The sequence below is a fragment of the Diabrotica virgifera genome, chromosome 6, assembly GCF_917563875.1.
Source record: "Diabrotica virgifera virgifera chromosome 6, PGI_DIABVI_V3a".
Taxonomy (NCBI): Eukaryota; Metazoa; Arthropoda; class Insecta; order Coleoptera; family Chrysomelidae; genus Diabrotica; species Diabrotica virgifera.
Window position 1 is genome coordinate 129,580,633 of NC_065448.1, and position 23,299 is coordinate 129,603,931.

Consider the following 23,299-nt stretch of genomic DNA (forward strand, 5'->3'; position numbering starts at 1 on the left):
CCATTGGAATACCGAATGCCATGCACGTTTTTCTCCAAGAAGAATACTGTCTTCTTATCTTGATTAGTTAATGAAGTAAACGGTTGCGGAGACGTAAATATGTAATGATGTCGTTTAAAACCAATTTCAATGCTGAGTTCCTTGGGTATAAACAATCTATCTACCATAAATCCCTGTATGTCAACTAGAGCAATCCTCATGATTAAGCGTGATGATTGATACTGAGTGACGTACTCTTTAAACCTACTTAAATAATATTTTTGATAACTTCTGTTAGAGGAAAGTATTCGAGTAGGCTGTCGTGAACAATTAAACAGTAGGCTCGAGTGCCTGCCGGAAAACCTTCATCTGCTTCGATTTCCAGTTTAACATCAACGGTTCCTGATCTGAATGACGTATCATCCTGCTTGGAACAGTCAAAAACAAATAAGGCATATTTCTTGAAAGCAGCATAATCTAAGATGGGATGTTTTGTTGAGGAAAGAGTATAACTAGGAAAGAATTCCGTATAGTTATAGTGAGCTATAGCATAGTCATTTTTTGCAAAATCCAATTGCATTCTCTCGTTAGGCCAGTATTCTCCATTAATAACTAATCGCACGCTGGACATTCTAATGTGATCAAATAATGTTGGATCAGCGTGTATGTCATCTCGTTTAGAAGTTTGAAAAGCCACAATGACATAGCGTGGACGTTCAACAGATGAAGTTGTCTTTACACTCCATATCTCGCGTCGAGATCCTGACGTAAGTGAAGGTAGTTCATTGAGCTCCCATTTACGGAAAGGTATAGTTATCGGCACATTATTCTTAATCGGAGTCATTAATTCAATTTTCATATCATCATTGGGAAAGACATGCTTGACCTTGAGTTCCATGCTGGAAACAGTTAAAGATACTGTTGTTGTTGTTGTAGCATTAGGTTCTTTCACTAGAATACAGTCTCTATCATTGCGTGCTCGAACAAATCGAAACACTTGACGGCCATAGGTTAATTTATTGTAGTCGTTGAAAATGTTGAATATATGTTTTATCGGAATCAGTAGACTAAAGTTGTCTCCCGATATATGTGGATTATTCGGATAGTTCCATCCTGCAGTACTGAGAAACTTGGAATCTTCAGGAGTATAACATAACAAACTGCGAATAGTGCTAACTACACCTGGGTCTCTAACTATTTCCATATCATGTGAACTTTGGATATACGTACATGTATCAAACAAGAAAGCTCCAACATTCGGTGCAAGAGAAACCACGCCATCACCTACTTTCTCTATACTTCCTTTAATTTCCAACAGCGTTTCGTGTATCCCAAAAAATGCATCTGATTGATTTATGATAAATTCGACAACGTCACTATTATTAAATGATTTGATGTATGGTGTATATGTCCGAAATTCTTCTTTTCTAATAGTATTATCGAACAGAGGTTTTTGGTAAAGATCGAAAATATGAGGTTGAGGCTCCTGCTGTTGAACCCCCCGTCGAATGTATTGACGTTTTGACATCTTTCAGCTTTAATCCAATGGCAACAAGAAAGGCTTTATTGGCGGCAGACACGTCACGTCGCATGCAGGATCTGTGTGAGACTAATGGATATTGACTTGTAGAGTTTTGTTTTATAATTAAACCCATTTATATCGTTTCCTTAAAATCCAAATGGAGCGTACTTTTCTCTCCTCTAAAATTGACAGGTCTTAATTCCTGATCGACTATACTAACAGTAATTTTGGTAATTTCACGTATACTGCTGCTTATTGGTATGTATATAGGGTTATGAGGACGTTCATCAATAGAAAAACCTGGATCAACATTTATCGGAAAATGCAGAATGGTGTGTACAGGTCTGTCTTCGTAGAAGGCTCCTTCAGTAATGTTGCATTCAAATAGTAGACTTGATGCTTTTATAATATTTACAGGTTGGTCCGAAGAATGCATTTTTCCTGATTTTAACACTCTATTTGAGGAGAAACCCAATAATTTACCAAGACTATCTTCTTTCTCGAAAGTAATGGTATGATCTTGACAGAAAATTTCACATTTAAGCGTATTGTTGTTCGGTTTTAAAGTGAACTCCTGAACCGAATTGTATATACCCATTAATTTATTTCGAATGTATGCTTCGATATCGGTAATTTCATAAGATCCTGATGGAATTTCGATATAACGCAACTTTGTACGATCATTCTGCTCATAGAAATAAAACTTTTCACCATCAATGTTTGGAATTGAATTAAATGTATGAAATCCCAACACTGCTACATAATACTGCCGTAGCGGATCAAGCACAAGAGGCACTTGAGGAGTAAACGAAAACTCGTTTGTAGTACTTGTTAGGGTCAATAATCGAGACATGACTGATAGGAGGTAAAAAGGTGCAGTAAGTTAAATACTAAAATATGTTAAACATTTCTTTATTTTTCTTAGAATAATGTTACATGTTTTTCTTGTTTTATTTATATTTTGTTCATAATACGGTATTCTACAAAATACACATACACTTTCCATCGTCCCACAAACATCGCACCATACGTGTTTCTTATAGTCTTTCTTGCAAGGTAAATAATATTCTAGTGCATGGCGAATATCTTGTGGTAATTCATACCAGACATCAGCGTTTATATTTTCCATTATACAGAAACTTTAAGCACAAATGTCCACAGTTTATTTGGTTATAACTTTGATATTGATCGTTATTATATGCAATTCTTCCACCATTCAAATAGGAAACTAGTTCTTGAGGTGGCTTCAAGCAACCATATGAATCAAAATACTCTATGTCTTTGTTTATCTTTCTGTAAGCTACCCAATGTGTACCAGGGTTTGTTGAAATGTCGAGATTAATTATAGCACATTCATGTTTACGAGGGTAACGAGGTAAATTATCTCTCATAAACACACCACGAAAATTTGGAATTTTAAGTAGTTTAACAAATTTATTCAAGTCCACATTGGTTAAAGGTCTATTAGGTAGCTTCAGCGGTAGTTTTTTGACTTTTTTAAATATAATCCAAAGCCTCCTTTAGCGTTTTTTCGAAGGTATAATCCTTTGCCTAGATGCTCCATAGCTTTATTATGACGTTTGTCCTCTTCTAGTTTCTTTTGAGCATTCTTTGAATCAATTACAGTCTTTGCGATGGCACTTGCACCACCAGCCAAACTACCAAGAGCTGATAAGCCTGCAAAGATGGGAATTAAAGGTAAAATACCACCAGATTTTGATTCGAATGGAATGATTCTTGGAACTCGTACATTTCTTTTCCCACCTATATTCTTCACGGCTGTTCTAGCTGCTGCAAGTGCAACTAGAGCTGATTTACGCAAATTTGGTGATGGAGGAGTTCGTTTCAACGTTCTGATAATTGGTTGTAGCACGTGTCGCTTAAATGAACCAACACCTTTACCACGTTTCATACCCATACCTAGTTTTCGTTTAACTTTCATTGCTGTAGTAGTCAACCAGGCAGTGGCTTTTTCACTCAAAGATGCGTCGTTTGCTGTAACTCGTTCCCACGCTTTGTTTTCCAATACCCAATCTGCTTTATGTCTATCTTTCAATGAATTACTATGAGAATATGCAATATCATGATCTCTCGCAGCTCGATCTAATGGATTTATCCCTGGATCTCCACGAGCTAGACGTTTCTGTAATTTAGTTCCAGGTCCTAGATACTGGTAACCAGGGGCATGCAATTCAAACGGTATATTGTTGATCAGAGAATTCAACACTCCTTCACCTTGAACGACTAACATTGAAATGAATCGCTTCTTGAAAAATTTCTTTATATAACCAAGCGTATAAAATACATCTTAATCACAATATGAAGGTCATTCAACAAGATAAGACACTAGCAGTGGAGAACTTGGATTTTGTCGATAACGTGGCAAGAATCAGTAAACATGGTGTATTGCTACCACATTCTTTTCGTGCTATCGTATGTGGCCCAAGTGGATGTGGAAAAACGAATGCTATGCTAGCATTACTGTTTGATCTAAATGGCGCTAAATTCAAAAATGTTTACGTATATTCAAAATCGTTGTTTCAACCCAAGTATCAGTTTTTGAAGGAAGTGTTGGAATCTGTGAAAGAGGTTGGTTATTTTCCATTTAAAGACAATGATGCCGTAATAAGTCCTGACGAAGCTAAACCCAACTCAGTATTCATATTTGATGACGTATCTACGGATCCACAACAAACAATACGTGAATATTACTGCATGGGAAGACATAAAGATATCGATTGTGCATACATATGTCAATCATACAGTCGAGCAGGCAAACAACTCCTGCGTGATAATGCCAACCTTATTGTATTGTTTAAACAGGATGAGCTCAATTTAAAACACGTCTTTGATGATCACGTCTCACCTGACATGACATTTGTTCAATTTAAAAAAATTTGTTCTGAATGTTGGCAGGATAGGTATGGCACGTTCGTAATTGTTAAGGATTTCGATATTTCTAACGGACGATATCGTTTAGGCTTCGACAAGTTTATAAAATTGTAGTTATGATCGAAATACACGCATTCCATAACAACATGTTAGACAAAGAGGTAGCTGCACGCAAGCGTAAAGTTGCTGAATTAGCTCGAGTCATTCGCAAAAAGTATTTGGCATTAAAGCTAGGTAGGACAGAACAAGACGAGACGCTAAATAAACTCTTTGAACCCATAACTAAACCACTAAAAGATATTGCACAATCTTCACATCATGCTATTAATAAGAAGCTTAAACACGTCAAAAAGGAAGAGATGAAATCAGAAGAAGAGGTGAAAAAAGAAGATAGCGATGACGATGTTTTTTCCGATACAGTATCAACGAATCATGAAAATGAAGATTTAGTTCATCACAATTCCATAGGCCATCTTAACGGTGCAACTGCAGAAAAATATCTTAATATTGTCAAACCGTTGTTTAAACCTAAAAAAGCAAAGAAGCAATCACCGAAAATTAAATCTACTAGATTAAAGAAACTGTCTCTCGAAGGTCAAGAGAAAGCGACTCGTTCACCACCGAAAACTCGGTCTACTACATCAAAGAAATCGCCTTTAGAAGTAGTAAAAGCAACTCGTTCATCATCGACAGCAACTTCATCTACCTCCAAAGGATCAGGGTTCATCGATGCTTCTCATTTGATTTACAACGATAATCCTATTGAATATGTATATTGGGATGATCCAAATGAACTATGTGATAGACTCGAATTGTTGATTGCTTCCCAAGAAGCAGGAAACACATCCCATAGTAACGAAATTGTTGCCATTATCAACGAATTACGTGAAGCAGATATTATATATTAATGTTAGGTCAGATTAGACATCATTTCCAACATGAGTGTTGATAAGTTTGGTCGTCATCATTATCGTTCTAATGAACAAGCTATTCAAAAGCTGCGTGAAGGCTTCAAACAATCCATTTTAGATTTACAAAACCAGATACATGCAGTAAATAAGGATATTAAACGAGATCCTCCTGTATCAGGTATACATCTTTCCAACAAGAAATATGTAGATGACCACATTGCAAATATAAAAAATTTTCTGCGAAAAGAGATTACCTTGATGCAAAAAGAATATAGTTCAAAAGATACTCAACTTGAACAAAAAATTTCTGACTTTCAAAACTCCATCGGGAAGATTGAAAGCAATTTTAATAAAAAAAATAATGAGTTATCTGATGCAAATAAACTGGCTGTCTTGAAAATATCTGATTTAACAAAAGAAATGAATGATTTACAAAAAGCAGTAAGTATCCAGAATGCAATAAAACAAGAATCTGTTGGAGAAAATACCGTGACAGTAGATAGGATTAACAAGGCATTGAATCTACAAAAAGCTACAGAAAATACCTTGACAGTAAATAAGACTAACAAGAGAATAAATCAAATGTTGTCCTGAAAAATAATTTCCCATCGAAAATACTTAATAAATCAAATGTAACCTACATTACAGAACGCAGTAGATAACATTACTTCATGGGACAATCGTCTTAAGTTTAAATTCGTAATGTCTAAAGAAAAACAACAATTGGTCAACGAATTACATAAACCAGCACGAAAAAATTATCCTCGTCGACGAACCGTCATTAAAGGACTAGATGATTTATGGCAAATGGATATTGCTGAGATGAGATCCTATGCCAATCAAAATAAATCTTACAAGCTCATTCTTGTCGTAATTGACTGTTTTTCAAAATTTGTGTGGACTCGACCATTAAAGACAAAAACAGGGGAGGAAATAACAAAGACGTTTGCAGATATTTTAAATCAAACTCAACGAGTTCCGAAAAATTTACAAACAGACCAAGGTACAGAATTTTTCAATTCCAAGTTTCAAAACCTCATAAGAAAACATGGTATTAATCACTATAATACCTTTAGTGTTAAAAAAGCAGCCATATGTGAACGAATTATTCGAACATTGAAGGAAAAACTTTACAAGTATTTCAGTCTTAATGGTACTTACAAATGGATAGATACATTGCCTCAAATTACAAAAGACTACAATAACACGAAACACAGCAAAATTCGACTTAGACCTATTGATGTTAATAAATCTAACGAAAAAGAAATCTTACGAAAATATTACACTCACTTGAAAATATCAGGTACAAGAAAATTGAAAGTTGGTGATATGGTGCGTATTAGTAAAAATAAACACCTTTTTGATAAGGGATATAAGCCAAATTGGACAACAGAACTATTTAAAATTACTGAAATTAAAATAACAAATCCCACAACATATTTGATTGAAGATATTACTGGAGCGCCTATTAGAGGAGGATTCTACGAAGAAGAATTACAGAAAACAAAAAATACAGACATTTACTTAATTGAAAAAGTATTGCACAGACGCGGAAATAAGATGTATGTTCAATGGCTGGGTCTCGATAGTAAACATAATAGTTGGATTAATAATAAAGATGTGGTTTAGTACTTTTTAATGCGAATGCAACCTTGAAGAGGAGGGACGCAATATAAAAGACCGCTCAGCAACCTCGCTCTCAGTTAGTTCACCTCGCTCTTCAACATGAGTTCTCAAGATAGTGGTTATAGTTCATCAAGTTCTATTGTGGTATTCGATGATTCATCAAGTGAAATCAATTATGGTGCCGAACTAGACCAAGTTTTAGCAAAATTCGAAGAAGCTGCGAAGAATGAACCATACTACTTGTTAGAAGCCTCATTTCCACTAGATAGTTACATAATTAAAGTTGGTCTATCTCCAGCTAGACAGTTTACGGCATCCGTCATTTTATGTCAACATGCCATAAAAGAAGAATTATTCGACGGTCGAAGAATTAGTATAGACAAATTTGAGTGGAGTGACATAATTAACCTATTTTCACAAAAGATGAATGATTTTTTCTATGCAGACGAGTTTGATCCTGTCGAGTTTCAGTGTGGAGACTACTGCAAGATACGACAATTGGTGTTGGATTCAATCAAGTTCCTTGTTATTGAAAAACATGGTGTGGAATACTATTTAGATGAAAATGATGTTACGCAAATTCTACAAGTACACCACAGTATAGTGACTCATCGCATATCGTTGTTGGAAAATTTAAACTTTCATGCATATTATACAAATGTTGTATATTTTTTGCAACAGAATTTTTGTACAGATACTAGTTTATGTGGTCCGTTTGAAGCTATGACTGCGTTTTGTGAAATTTCTCCAGCAGATACTTTGTTAAGCCATGCTATGAGAGACTATGTATATTATTATAAAATTAAAGTTGTAAATGACTTGAATAACTTTATTTGTTAATAAATATTATGTATTTAACACTTCTGTTTTATTTTCGTAATATATTTACAAAAGGATAATGAAAAAATAATATTGTACAATAGTCATTTTATTAAAAATTACTGAGGAAAAGTGATTGTGTCTTTTCACCAGCCATACACATTTTTAATATCCAAGTAAATGCCCTCAGCGTCTTAAAGCGATTATATTTTTGCTAAAAAATTATGGTATATCACAATGTCCCCAGGGAAGCGTCTTAAAGGATTCTGGTATTAAATATCGTTTATCATCATAAGGACTTAGGGCCGTTTTTGTTTGCTCTATGCTGAATACTGAATGTTGATATGACCGAATACACCTTTGGTTTGTGCTTTTAATTTTGTATTCTTTTAAACAATTTTCAAAATCTTCAAATGTGATTATATTTTTGACTACATTATATTTTACACCTTTTGCTTTTTTGGTTATACCTAAATTTTGAATACCACAATCAATTTGTTCCTTGTTTAGTTTCAGTTTTAAACGTTCTCTCTCTTTTTCTCTCTCTTCATCAGTTGTTTGTAATTTAAATGTATACATTTTTGATCTTAGACCAATAAAATTTGTAATAATTTTTCCATTAGCTTCATCCTTCATTAGACCGGGGATTTTTTTATTTAACCGTTCTATCATGTACGGGTTATTTTCCGAATAGTCAGATGTATCGAATTTAGAGTTGTGTGCCTTTAAAACCTCCTTATATGCATCTAAACACTGTAATTCATAGATGAAGCTATCTGTATCCATGTACAATAACATACAATTTTCTTCTCCCATCGTTGGAAGCATGAAGGAGTAATGAAAATCATACATACATAATTTTGATATGTCTAGGATTGCTGCACCTATATACAGAGGCTTATTAAAACACACTACTGATTTGGTTAGTTCGATGGCCACCAGGTTTTCACTAAAGATAGTACGACTGTGAAACCGAATACTTGCAATCAAGTTTTTGGCTCCATACCTTCCATTCCAATTTTTACATATTTTTACAGTTCTATGCCTCCTTATATTCTCCATGGTCTTACCAAACACAGCATTGTTCATCATTTTATAGAGATTTTTCTCAAAACTGCTCTTAGATGCAGCCCGTAAGTTAGTATTTAACTCAATATAGGGCCGCAGCCATGCAGATTGATTAAATTTCAAAACTTTATGTATTTTAGTTAAAATTAATCCGTTAGATAAAGCCTGCTTTAAATTTCTATAATGAATAATATATTTTGACTTATTAAAAAGAGTTGGCAATAATTTTGGTAGTTTTGAACCGGGAGGAATGCGGTGTTCGGCAGCAAATGGAAAATCTTTATGTTTGTCGTGTAATTCAAGTGGATACTCTAAGTCAACTTGAAAGAAATAGCCCTCCTTCGCAGCATTCGGAATTGACATAATATCAATATGCCCCTTGGGAAGTTTAGTGGATTTAGATGCTACACCAAATTTGGTTACATCTTCAATCCACTTAAATCCTCCAAAGGGTAAATATTCACTCATAGCCCAACCATAGAGATTATTTACATCTAAATACATGATGTACTTAGAGGGCTGTGTGGGGTCATATGTCGACATGTACTTATTGTTAGCTTCCGAAAATCGGTTACTACACACAGATATTCCGCCTCTTATGCCTTTTTCAATAAACAAAATCATATCCACATCTTTTAATAACTCTAATCTACATTTTGTATACCTAAGCATACAGTCCCATGTATAACCTGGTATGGTATAATACCACGCAGGATCTAAATGGTACGTATCCCTACATTTTTGTCTAAATTGTTCAAATACATCAGCCAGAAGCAAAATATCTGTTTTTAAGTACAAATCGCTATACTCTCCCAAATTTTTACATTCAAATGTAGACCAAACTTTCTGCGCATGAGCATACTTCTGTTCGCTAATATGTTCATCACATAATTTATTATAAAAATGACTAATTGTAGGTAAAGAAGTTTCCTCTAATTTTTCCAAACTATCAACATAATCATAGCAAAATACTCCTTTGCAAGTTAATAAATTAAATGCATTATCATCTAAACTGTAAAATTCTTGTTTTAAAATCTTCTTCTCTGAAGTATCTAAAAGTGATGCTAATTCATCGAGTGAAGCTCCCATAAATCTCATAGTATCGATAAATCTTAGTCTAATTTTATGCTCATCTGAATGTAGAGTAAAAGAAATATATTTTTCTTTATTAATAGGAAGTAAGCTCAGGTGCCCATGTTTGCATAAATCGATAATCATGAAATGTGAGTCATATCCACTAAAATTATGGAAGGCTACTGGCACAACAAACACCTTTCTGAAGTTTAAATTGCATGCTTGGTGTGCAAATCCTCTTACCTCTCCGGTAAAATGATCATGATCTACCACAATTATATCTGTAGCTAAAAAGCGTTTCTCACAAATATGACAGACAGTTGCCTTACTTGTACTAGGCTTTTTAACCATAGGTACAATTGATTTTATTTTAGAATCGACAAATTTGGATATTTCAGCCATTTCTTTTGCAAACCACTCCATGCAATTTTCACCTCTGTAGCTTCGAAAATATGATAAGCCGTCATCGTAAGCACATTTAAAGTAATAGCCTGCACTATAAGGTACATGCTTTTGGTATTTTGCTGTTTTGCTCAGTTTTACATTAGAATCTGTAAAATTATGTAACTGACATTCAAAATCAGCATATATGATAAAGGGAGTGGTTTGTTTGTATGTGAAATTTCTAAAAGCAACATGATCGTATTTGGGAACAGTCATTTTACATTTGTTTATGTCTCTGCAGAACTCTTCGTGCTCCGCAAGTTTATTCCCGCTGTAAAAATAATTCATGCAGCGATCACAAATATATTTTTTATTTGAGTTTTTACTTAACTGAGAACTTAACAACCTAGACATATCTTTAATCCAGCAATAATGATATTTTATTTCAATATTTTCATCGTCACTAGGAGGAGCGTCGTAATCATTTAACTTTGGAAAATATTTATCCTGAATTAGAAGCAAATTTACATGTCTATCAAGCTTGTTTTGTGTAAGTCTAGCAGGTACTACTTCGTAAAATTGTTTTTCCTTAACTTGGTTTAATTCCAAAGCATAAACATTCACTGATATAGTATTTATTTTTTCAAATTTTGTAATATGACTTAAAGGCATTGGAGCTTCCAAGTCCTCCGTTTTCAACGCCGTACTGTAATATGGATATGCCGATGTACGTTCTGTATGTATTTTAGCTGGATAAAGAGAGCTAATAATCGCCCAATAAAAGCAATTTTGATCGTAATTTTTGATATTTATACATGCTCGACGCTTTTGAATTTGTTCAGGAAGTTTAATGTACGATGATCCGTTCCCAATTTCGACTTTATTGATGTTAACTTCTAATGAGATTACTTTAGAGAGAGCGGCACCTGAACCTTTTTCTGCAAACTCAGACATTTTTTTAAAAATTATATCTTTAACATTTTCGCTAAACCAAATGTGTAAATCGGTTGAATAACTATCTATAATGACATTGTTAGTGCTAAAATGTATCAAATCTAAACTCTCACTATCACCAGTCTTTTTAATAAATTCCCCCCACAAAGTAGTGTTGACTTTAAGTACTCTATTAGATTTCAAAACAGTTTTAACTTTTTGTTTAAATATGGTAAAAGCATCATTCAAAAACGGTCCTACATCCTTATGATATAAATTTATTATAACCCCTGTCTTAATCCGACTTGCAAAACTTGAAGCGACATTTTCCCATTTTACTCTATTTCGTAATTTTGAATTAAGTCCTAGACCAACACGTCTATTAAAATTTAAAATTATTCTTCGAAAATGTTTAAAATGTCCTACGTTTGATTGTAATTTTTTAGCAGTTCCAATGGGTAATTTTTTAGCTTTAATTAAATTATTACATTTGCAAATATGTGCATTTAATCGCTTTAACCATACTTTAGCATCATTTTGAGTAAATTTATCAAAAATTATTTTACGAAGTCTTTTAATAGTTAATAATAGATTATCCGACTGCTTAACTATTTCCTTAATCATTTCAATATTATATTGTATGGCTTATAAAAAAACAAAATCACTTACCCTCTTTTTTATTCAACGATTAGTTAAGTTAAGTTTCAACGATTTCGAATTTGGCTGCTGGATGTTCGTTTCCACTGCAATGGATGAAACCTTGCTTATTTCTTGCTAAATCCACCTAAAACAATAACAACTTGCTATACTAAAATTCACTCTCTTCGAATAAATTGAAAAAAAAAATGCATCGCTACTGCGATTTTCGAACCCGCTGCATAAAACACAAAAAAGACAAAAAACATATCTAATAGGAGGCTCTCTAATAGAAATATGTTGTAAAATTTCGATGCAAAAAATGTAATTCGGAGCAAAACTCTCAATAACAACTTGCTATACTACAATTAACTCTCTTTGAAAATAGAACGAAAAAAATCGAAAAATAGAAAAAAATGCATCGCTAGTGCGATTTTCGAACCCGCTGCTTAAGTATTTCACTATATTATATGTATGGTTAAAAAAAAAAAACAAAATCACTTACCCTTTTTTTATTCTAAGTTTCAACGATTTTGAATTTGGCTGCTGGATGTTCGTTTCCACTGCAATGGATGAAACCTTGCTTATTTCTTGCTAAATCCACCTAAAACAATAACAATTTGCTATACTAAAATTCACTCTCTTCGAAAAAATCGAAAAAGAAATGCATTGCTAGTGCGATTTTCGAACCGGCTGTAGAAAACACAAAAAAGACAAAAAACATATCTAATAGGAGGCTCTCTAATAGAAATATGTTGTAAAATTTCGATGCAAAAAATGTAATTCGGAGCAAAACTCTCAATAACAACTTGCTATACTACAATTAACTCTCTTTGAAAATAGAACGAAAAAAATCGAAAAATAGAAAAAAAAAATGCATCGCTAGTGCGATTTTCGAACCCGCTGCTTAAGTATTTCACTATATTATATGTATGGTTAAAAAAAAAAAAACAAAATCACTTACCCTTTTTTTTTATTCTAAGTTTCAACGATTTTGAATTTGGCTGCTGGATGTTCGTTTCCACTGCAATGGATGAAACCTTGCTTATTTCTTGCTAAATCCACCTAAAACAATAACAATTTGCTATACTAAAATTCACTCTCTTCGAAAAAATCGAAAAAGAAATGCATTGCTAGTGCGATTTTCGAACCGGCTGTAGAAAACACACAAAAAGACAAAAAACATATCTAATAGGAGGCTCTCGAATAGAAATATGTTGTAAAATTTCGATGCAAAAAAATGTAATTCGAAGCAAAACTCTCAATAACACCTTGCTATACTAAAATTCACTCTCTTTGAAAATAGAACGAAAAAAATTGAGAAATAGAAAAAAAAAAAAAAAAAAAAAAAAAAAAAAAAAAATGCATCGCTATTGCGATTTTCGAACCCGCTGCGTATTTCACTATATTATATGTATGGTTTACAAAAACAAAATCACTTACCCTCTTTTTTATTCTAAGTTTCAACGATTTCTAATTTGGCTGCTGGATGTTCGTTTCCACTGCAATGGATGAAACCTTGCTTTATTTTTGCTAAATCCACCTAAAACAATAACAACTTGCTATAATCAACTTGACTCTTCGAAAAAATCGATAAAATAGAAAAAATATTGCGAGATTTGAAGCAACGCTACGAGACTCTGAATAGAACCGACACAAAACATATATATCCAAACGAAGGGTCTCTAATAAAAAATTCAAAGCAAAAGTCTTTTAGTTTAGTTAGAGTAATTCGATCGAGAAAATTACACATACATAAGTTACGAATGTAAGCAAAGATATAACTAATATGTATGAATAAAATACTAAAAATTCTAATCTGCTGCAACGCTCTTGGGCACTGGACAAAACAGAAGAAAAAGAACAAAAAAGTTCTAAGAGAAATACTAAAAACTAAAATATAGGATTTTAATCTACTGCAACTCTAGAAGGCTCTAGATACAACAGAAACAAAACAACAGACGACTTTTATTTTTTGCTATATACAACTTCATTCCCTCCGAAGTGGTTCAAGCACTTCAAAAATAAAGACAGGAAATGCTGTTGAGTCAGAACAGAAACAAAAAGACAAAAATATATATCTAAAAGAAAAGACGAGATGGAGAATGTCAGCACAGAAAGGACTGGAGACGTTGGCTGAAAGAAGGAAGGCGGTGACAGCTGTAAAAATCCTATGATAGATAGAGGAAGGACTCTAATAGAAAGAATATTGCAAATTTTTTAAACAAAAGTCTTTTAGTTTAATTAAAATAATTTGAAAAAATAGGGCTGAGGATTTATCGAAATTTTGGATAGATTAAGGTTCAAAGATAAATAGAATTCGACTAAAAAATTACGTATATCCAAAGTTACAAATATAAGCTAAAATCAGACTAAAATATATTGTGAATATGTATAAATAAAAAAATCGAGAAATTATGACTCTGCAATGCAAGACTTCATGCAACTTCATTCCCTCCGAAGTAATTCAAGCACTTAAAAAATAAAGACAGGAAATGCTGTTGTCAGAACAGAAACAAAAATACAAAAATATATATCTAAAAGAAAAGACGAGATGGAGAATGTCAGCACAGAAAGGACTGGAGACGTTGGCTGAAAGAAGGAAGGAGGGGACAGCCACGCTTTTTATATGGGTGTCGTGTACCAAAGCTCACACTCTAAATAACAGTATTTTGAATAAAATATTATTTGAAAATATTTATTTCTTTTTATTATCAATATGAATGTCGTAACATGTGAATATCATCGTTATTTTTTAGAGCAAAGTTCCAAAGCCACGTTGGTTGAGTGATTTAAGGCTTTGTTAAATTGCATTGAAAATAAGTAAGTGTTAGACCATAGGTTCAAATCTCCTGCACTGCAAAGCTTTAAACCAGTCAACCAACTTGGCTTTTTTATTTTATTCCAAAGAAATAAAACATTTTTTTCATATTTTTGTATATATCTTATTCCCATCACGTAACTAATTAGATCATTTTATTAAGAATTAAAAAAGAAAAAGAGCTGGTAACCACAATAAAATCGAATGCCTCTGACACATTGTAAGAAAGAGCGAGAGATATGAATTGCTGCAACTCGTTTTCCATGCTTTTTATATAGGTTTATTTAGTAGAATTATGGAAGTTGGACAAAGCCAGATGAATGGAGAAGCAGTGTATTTACAAAAAAGAGACAACAATGTACCAAGAGCAATACAACTATCACATATGACCAATTGATATACGGATACGTGAAAATCAGTTCAGCTTCAGGAACAAAGAAGCAAACTCTCATATATAAGAAGCAAAAAATATCTAGAAATACTAGAAAAATAAAACAGAAAAAATGGCATATAAGGTACGAATATAAATAAAAAATCAGAATAAAGTAAAAATAGTACTCACCTTACTGCTATGTTCACAATATACCAAATGTACTTAACTGCCTCGAAATCTCGAATACAATATTTTCACTACTTTTCTCGTTTTTATATCAAAATCCAGTAATTATATTGATGGGTCTTTAATTACTGTATTTTCTCCATCAATTAGTGTGACGTATTTTTTAAATTACCTTCTAATTGCTTTGCTATTAAGCAAAGTTTCTAATATTTTTCCATATATCATTTAGCTATTAAATAAAGTTAAATAAAGTTTCTAATATATCTTTCCATATTAGCAGTGGCGTATCTACGGAGAGGTAAATTTCATTTTTCTGTGTCAATTTATTCTGTTAAATAATCATGTAGACTAATAGGACTGAAAATACTAAAGCCTTTTTACATGCTGTTGTATTTGATTTTTTTATTGAACCAATAGGAGTTCGATTTTTTACTTGTGTATATTATATAATTTTCACAATCGAATTAGTCTAAAAGACTTTTGCTTTGAAAATTTGCAATCTTTTTCTATTGAATATCTTCCTTCTAGATTTTGTCTTTGTCAACTCAGTCGAAGTTCTTTTTCATATCGATGAATTCAATTTGTTTTATGTATGAGATTTTATTTGAGATCATATTTAGAACGAATTATGGTAGATTCCTTCAACGTAATATCTGTATCAAGACAAATTGAAATAAAAATAGCGAATTGGAATAAAAATGGTGAATTTAAATAAAAATAGACTAAAAATGGCGTCATCTAGCGGCTAATAGGTAAACTATGGTAGATTCCTTTGACGTAATGTCAAGGAAAATTGGAATAAAAATAGCGAATTTAAATAAAAATACTGAAATGGAATAAAAATGGTGAATTGGAATAAAAATGGCGGATTGGTGATGCCATCTAGCGGAAAATAACTATGGTAGATTCCATTATGGAAGATTCCTTGTGACGTCAGCATCTATCTCACTCTTACTCATTGGAAAGGTACTTCTCTCTCTAACACATTGATTTCCCTATCTTGGTAGTCATAAAAACATAGCCCTTCTACTTATATCTTTAGCATAGCTAAAGATATTTCAACAGAGTTACTGTAGCTTACTTCAACATTATTTGAGTAAAATAGAGCTAAATCATAATTTAGTACAATATCAGTAGCCCATTTATCAGCAGACTGGTAGGACTTTATTGTTGACTATGTTGTATTATTGTTTTTTAAATTATCCCCACTGTTGTTTGATGTCTGTGGTGCTTAATTTTTTCAAATTTTCCATGGTATGCCTGTAAGCAATAAAAAAGAATTATAAACAAAGTTGCAGTGAAATGGTTCTTTTATGAAACCATTATTGTAATCACTTATCGAAAAATATATAGTAATGTGCCAATTATATGTTTGCATTTACCTGAATTTCCAGCTTTACATGTACAATTAAATAGGTATACTACATTCGCTCTCGCGAGATTTTTTTTGAGACATTCGGAATAGGAAACGTACAACACAAAAATTCCTACCTCACACTATTAACTGCTAAAATCAACTCAAATCAACTTAATCTTTCATTAAAAAAAGAAGAATTATTAGAAATAGTGGGAGTGTCTACTAATCTCATAAAATTTTGTGAAGTTTATTTCTACAAAATATTTTTATTTTGTACAATAAATAATTTTCTCATTTGCTATCAATACATTATAATGGTTTAAATAAATAAATATTGATTGGCGTAAGGTTTATGTTATTTTTATGTCTGTTTACTATTAATAATATTGGATATGAGTAGGTGCGTTGGTTTTGTAGTAATTTCCAGTAACTTCTGACAACTGAATTTTTCAAAAAAGAAATTACTAACGTCAGTGTCAAAAAAAATCTCGCGAGAGCGAATGTAGTATACAAACATTTGTAATTGGCTCCGTGCGTCTCCCCTCTACGTACAGTCACGTGATACGCTGTCAGATTTTGTAAGGACGTTTTAACATTGAGTCTTATGGGATTATTTTGTTAAACTTGAATATTTTATTTTGTAGTGATAATAACCGAATACAATTGTTAGAATTCATTAGTTATTAATTTATACTGTAATTTATAGTGCAACAAAATATTTTCTTTTTCGTTAATAAATATTTATTGACATAAACTGCGATAGTGAGGTTATGCATACAAAATCAAACTGATAATCAATATTGGAAAGTGAAGAATTTATAGTGCGTTTTTATTTTCTGTTTATATTAATACATAATATCACTAGCGTGACACGACATTTTTTTAAATGTCTCATTTAAACATACACAAAGCGTCCTTATAAAATTTCAAAAAACCGCCACCATGAGCAGGTCGGTCGATTTTGCTTTGACACTTTGTTAACGCTCGGAGCGAATATCAATCATTTCAATTTACAATTATAATGGTTTTTGGTGGGGTTGTCCTTTCAAATTGCCCGTTTGAAGGCACAATCACTGCGGTTTTCCCACTAGATGATAATATTTCACAAGTAATAATACGGTTGGAATCTAAAATTGCTTTCCTTTCTACTAACTACTAAGGTTCTTTTTCTTTTAAAATGTGTTTAAAATATCCTTATCCTATCAAAAGTTATCAACAACATAACCAAACATAACAAAGATCATCAGACAATGACAATTGACAGTAATTGATAGACGTCTCTTCTCATATTTGAAGATGTGGCAACAATGGATTTCCATAAGAACTTTAGCTCTTCCTTTAAAAAGCACGTGGTTTGGAGGTTTGGATTCACGTTTGGATTGTCTAATCAATTCTCGTATGAAAGTTACGCGTGAAGTTGGTCGTATCGATGACAGTTGAGAAAAGGTAGGCAACCCATGTTTGCCTTCCCACTGTCAGCTGTCAGATTGATTTAATTTTGACAGCATGTTGTATTATAAATTTTGTATCCCGAAATAACCAAAGTACGTGCCTCCTAGCGGCGGGATACGGGCAACAATACATTGGCTTATAGGGCAGTCCTTACAGTAGGGATCCTGGCCTATACAGAAAAATGCAGGCGGGTGTGGGGTAATACTGCACTTTGGTTGCATTGGTGGTGTATTGGCTAAACGTGCAGGGCAGGGTATGGTGCTGATAGAAAAGGCATTCAGGCATCAAATATCCAAAAATCTTTTCAGGCCATAATAATGAAAAGACCTTCTCCAAACGCAGTAAAAACTTATACTGAAATGATGGCATCTCCTGAGGTAAAATGTTCCGGAAGTAAAATGAGCCTCCGTTCGGATCTCCGGGTGAGGACTATCTCAGGGGGAACACCATTTCAGGTTAGAAAAATCAGGATAGGGTCTTGGAATCTTGGTAGTCTTACAGGTAAGAGTCTGGAGTTAGTGGATGCGCTCAAACGAAGAAGAGTTCAAATTGCTTGTATTCAAGAAACTAGGTGGAAAGGACAAAGGGCGAAAGAACTAGGTGAAGGATACAAATTGTGGTATGTAGGGAGTAGTAACACTAGAAATGGAGTTGGTATAATTGCTGATAGTGAAATGAAAGGTAACGTAGTAGAAGTTGTAAGAACGAGTGATAGAATGATGTCAGTGAAATTTGTAATTGATAAAGAGGTATTGAATGTTGTTTGTGTGTATGCTCCCCAAACAGGTCTGGGTGAGAATTAAAGAAGAGCTTTCTATGATCAATTAGGAGACGTACTGAGTGGTATTCCAGCAGAGGAGAAAGTTATAATAGGAGGTGATTTCAATGCACATGTGGGCCAAACCAAGACAGGATATGAAACAATACATGGGGGATTAGGCTTTGGAACTAGAAATGAAGCTGGAGATGACATGCTTGAATTAGCAACAGCATTGGATATGGCGATTGTTAACACATTCTTTAAAAAGAGAGAAACTCAACTTATTACCTACAAAAGTGGACAACATCAATCCCAAATAGACTACTACATGATAAGGAAAGAAGACATACGTGAATGCAAGGACTGCAAGGTAATAGTGAGTGAGACAGTAAGCCAACAACATAAGCTGCTTGTTCTGGACATCGAAGTAAAAAGCGAAACTAAACAAAAATATCGGAGAGGACCACAAAAAATCAAATGGTGGTTGCTGAAAGATGAGAAAGAAGGTCTATTCAGGAGAAGAATAGTAGAAAAAATATGTTGGAACATGAAAGGAAGCCCTAATACAATTTGGAGAAAAATGGCCAGTAGTATTAGAGAGACTGCTATGGAAATACTTGGGAAAACGTCAGGAAAAAAGTTTGAGGATAAAGAGACTTGGTGGTGGTCAAACGAAGTACAAGGAAAAATAAAAGAGAAGAGAAAATTATATAAAAAGTGGCAAGAAACCAGATCCGACACAGATCTTCAAAACTATATGGTGGCGAAAAAGGAAGCGAAAGTAGCAGTAGCAAAAGCCAAAGCAGAAGCGTATTCACACCTATATGATCAACTTGATACCAGGGAAGGCGAAACGAAGATATATAAAATAGCCAAACAGAGAGCAAGGAAAGCAAAAGATTTTAATCAGATTAGATGTATCCGAGATGAAAATAATAAAATACTAGTTCACGAAAGGGAAGTCAAAAAGAGATGGAGAAAGTACTTTGACAGCTTATTAAATGAAGAATTTGACAGACAGCCTGTAGAGGCAACGGAGACAGTAGCAGCAATGGTCACCAAAATAACCAACGAGGAAGTGGCTCAAGCGCTTCAAAAAATAAAGAAAGGAAAAGCGGTAGGACCAGATGATATTCCTGGGGAAGTATGGAGAGCATTGGGAGAGACAGGAACAAGGTGGCTAGCAGGTCTATTTAATAGAATTATGGAAGTCGGACAAATGCCAGACGAATGGAGAAGCAGTATACTGGTACCTGTTTACAAAAACAAGGGAGATATACAACAATGTACAAACTACAGGGCTATAAAACTGCTTAGCCACACCATGAAAATATGGGAAAGAGTAATTGACAGACGGATACGTGAAGAGACCGAAATATCCGAGAATCAATTTGGCTTTATGCAGGGTAGATCAACAACAGATGCAATTTTCATTATAAGGCAGTTGATGGAAAAATACAGGAGTAAAGAAACAAACGCTCATATGGTATTCATTGATCTTGAGAAAGCATATGATAGAGTTCCTCGAGAGATTCTGTGGTGGGCACTCAATAAGAAAGGAGTCCCTGGTGAATATGTAAAGATTGTGAGGGATATGTATGAGGGAGTAACGACTAGTGTTAGGACAGGTGTGGGAGAGACTGATAAATTTCATGTGAAAGTAGGATTGCACCAAGGCTCTGTGCTTAGTCCGTATTTATTCTCATTAGTTTTGGACCAGATAACAGCGAAACTACAGGGTAACATTCCATGGTGCTTAATGTATGCTGATGATGTCGTGTTAGTAGGAAATAGTGAAAGAGACTTAGAACAAAAACTGGAACAGTGGAGACAAGCTCTGGAGGAAAAAGGTTTAAAACTTAGTAGGACAAAAACAGAGTATTTGGAATGTTCATTTAAAGATGGAGCTACTACAAATAAAATGGTATCTTTGGATGGTGAAATGATTGTGAAAAGCAATAGTTTTAAGTACCTAGGATCGGTATTACAGAGTAATGGAGAAATAGATGGAGATGCATGCAGTAGAATTAGGGCTGGATGGATGAAGTGGAAAGAAGCGAGTGGTGTGTTGTGTGACAGAAAAATTCCAATGAAGCTGAAGGGAAAATTCTATAAAACAGCCATAAGACCGGCTATGATGTACGGAACTGAATGTTGGGCAGTGAAAAAGAAAGAGGAACAACGAATGCATGTGGCGGAAATGAGAATGCTTAGATGGATGAGTGGAGTGACAAAGAAGGATAAAATTAGAAATGAGTATATTAGGGGAACTCTAGGTGTGGCACCAATTGATGCCAAAATGAGAGAGCATAGGTTAAGATGGTTCGGTCATGTTCAACGTCGAGACGTTAATCACCCAATACGAAGAATAGCTGAAGTGCAGATTCCTGGAAGGAGTAGGAGAGGAAGACCAAAGAAGACCTGGGGGGAGGCGATAAGGCAGGACATGTTGGTAAAGGGGATTAACATTGATATGACCCAAAACAGAATTGTGTGGAGAAATGCAATTAGGGAAGCCGACCCCGCATAGGGATAAGGCAAAGAGAATGATGATGATGTTGTATTATAAATTTTATGATTTTATTGGGTGCATTCAGCAGACGCAATCGCTAACTAATCGATTAGTAATCGATTTGTGACTTACATGCTGAATGCTGAATGCCACAATTTATGTGGCATTCAGCAGAAAATCACTAATCGATTAGTTAGCGATTGTGTCTGCTGAATGCACCCATTTATTGTGTGTTTTCTTGTAGAATATTTTTATAGTGATTTCACTGTTTGGGGTAAAATTATTATTGAAATACACAAAATCAAGTGTAATCAAATGGAAGTCAAACAAGAAATTAGGGAGGAAACGTGTAAAGTAGAAGTAGTGTATAATGACCTGGATGATGCTCTTTTGGATAGCTTTGAATGTAAAATTGAGGAGGAACCCAGTAGACAAAGTACACAGGACACATATAGTTATTTAGAAGTACAAGAACATCCTGTAAATCCTAAAATAGAACAACATGGGAATAAACTTAACTCATATGAAGGAAACCAAAAAACTGAAAAAGGTTAGTAACAAGGAATATAAGTACTCTCCTCTTTGGTAACAATAATATATTATGTGTTTCTCCCATATTTAGTCTTCTTCTTGTGCCACTCCTATCAGAGATTGGAAATCATCAAGGCTACCCTGACTTTGTTTACAGCTGACCTAAATAGTTCATTAGTGGTGCAGCCAAACCACTCTCTCAAATTCCGCAACCATGACATTCTTCTAAGGCCTGGATTCCGTTTTTCTTCTATTTTCCCTTGCATTATATTTTGAAGTAATGCGTATTTATGACCTCTCATCAGGTGACCCAAATACTCGAGTTTTCTTCGTTTTATCGTTAACAAAATTTCTGGGTCTCTTCATATCCTTCGTATTACTTCAAGATTTGTGATTCTTTCAACCCAACATCTTCAGCATTCGACGGTAGCACCACATCTCGAAACTTTCAATATTTTCTATGTTGTTCTGTTTGAGAGTCCAGGCCTCTACACCGTATAATAGCGTGTTAAATACATAGCCTCTTAGCATTCTTAATCGTAAAGTTGCAGAAGAATTTTCTCATCTTTATGAATGTGGCCCTGGCAATTTCGATACGTCTTTTTATTTCATTGTTTTGGTCTCCAGTTTCGTTTATTAAAGTTCCCAAGTATTTGTAACTTGATACTTTTTCAATTTGAATGCCGTTTATACTAGGTAATATGTGCTGGTTGTGTCATGATTTTACTGAAGACCATATACTTGGTTTTTTTGATATTAATGTTTATGCCATAATTGTTGCAAGCAATATTTATGTTTGTAAGTAATCGTTGTAATTCTTCTACTGTTCTTGCAACTAGTACAGTGTCGTCTGCGTATCGAATATTATTTACAACCTCTTCATTGATTATGATTCCTTCATTTGCTTGCAAAAGGGCTTCCTGACAGATGCTTTCACTATATACATTAAATAGCAGTGGTGACAAAATGCATCCCTGTCTTACTCCTCTACGTATTTCTATTGCTTTTGATATCTCATTTTCTATTTTGATGTTAGCTTTCTGATTCCAATATAAGTTGAGAATTATTCGCAGATCTTTATTATCTATGTCTTTTCTTTCAAGAATGTCTCTTAGCCTATCATGGTGTACTCTGTCAAACGCTTTTTCAAAATCGATAAAACATGCATGTACTTCTTGATTAACGTCTAGGCATCTTTGTGTAAGAACATTCAAACCGAAGAGAGCTTCTCGAGTACCTAGTCCTTTTCTGAACCCCATCTGCGCATTACTAATATCTGACTCCAACTTTTGATAAACTCGGTTGTGGATGATTTTTAGAAATATCTTTAGTAGATGGCTCATTAAAGATATTGTTCGATGTTCTGAACATTCTTTTGCATTGGATTTCTTTGGCAGTGTAACGAATGTAGACAACAGCCACTCTTGAGGTATAATACCAGTATTGTATACTGTGTTAAATAA

General features: G+C 33.9%; 3 protein-coding genes and 1 long non-coding RNA gene across 4 annotated transcripts in view; 1 reads left to right on the forward strand and 3 right to left on the reverse strand.

The window, feature by feature from the left end:
* Positions 1–247: 247 nt before the first annotated feature.
* On the reverse strand, positions 248–1,507 carry LOC114329200 (uncharacterized). The gene has a single exon (XM_050653051.1). It carries the CDS (start codon positions 1,505–1,507, stop codon positions 248–250), a length of 1,260 nt encoding a protein of 419 aa, XP_050509008.1.
* A 6,464-nt stretch (positions 1,508–7,971) lies between these two features.
* On the reverse strand, positions 7,972–11,229 carry LOC126886194 (uncharacterized). The gene is made up of 2 exons (XM_050653052.1): positions 11,091–11,229; positions 7,972–10,898 (listed from the first exon to the last, which is right to left on the reverse strand). Exons 1-2 carry the CDS (start codon positions 11,227–11,229, stop codon positions 7,972–7,974), a joined length of 3,066 nt encoding a protein of 1,021 aa, XP_050509009.1.
* A 129-nt stretch (positions 11,230–11,358) lies between these two features.
* Positions 11,359–15,621, reverse strand: LOC126886013 (uncharacterized). Its single transcript, XR_007698543.1, has 3 exons — positions 13,288–15,621; positions 12,350–12,448; positions 11,359–11,992 (listed from the first exon to the last, which is right to left on the reverse strand). It is a non-coding gene; the product is annotated as an uncharacterized LOC126886013 (long non-coding RNA).
* Positions 15,622–21,508: 5,887 nt separating this feature from the next.
* Positions 21,509–23,299, forward strand: part of LOC126886010 (zinc finger protein 112-like) — a 35,864-nt gene continuing 34,073 nt past the window's right edge. The window contains exon 1 of the mRNA XM_050652843.1: positions 21,509–21,855. Within this exon, the coding sequence (XP_050508800.1) occupies positions 21,519–21,855 (337 nt within the window). The 5' untranslated portion in view covers positions 21,509–21,518. The remainder of the gene's footprint in view (positions 21,856–23,299) is intronic.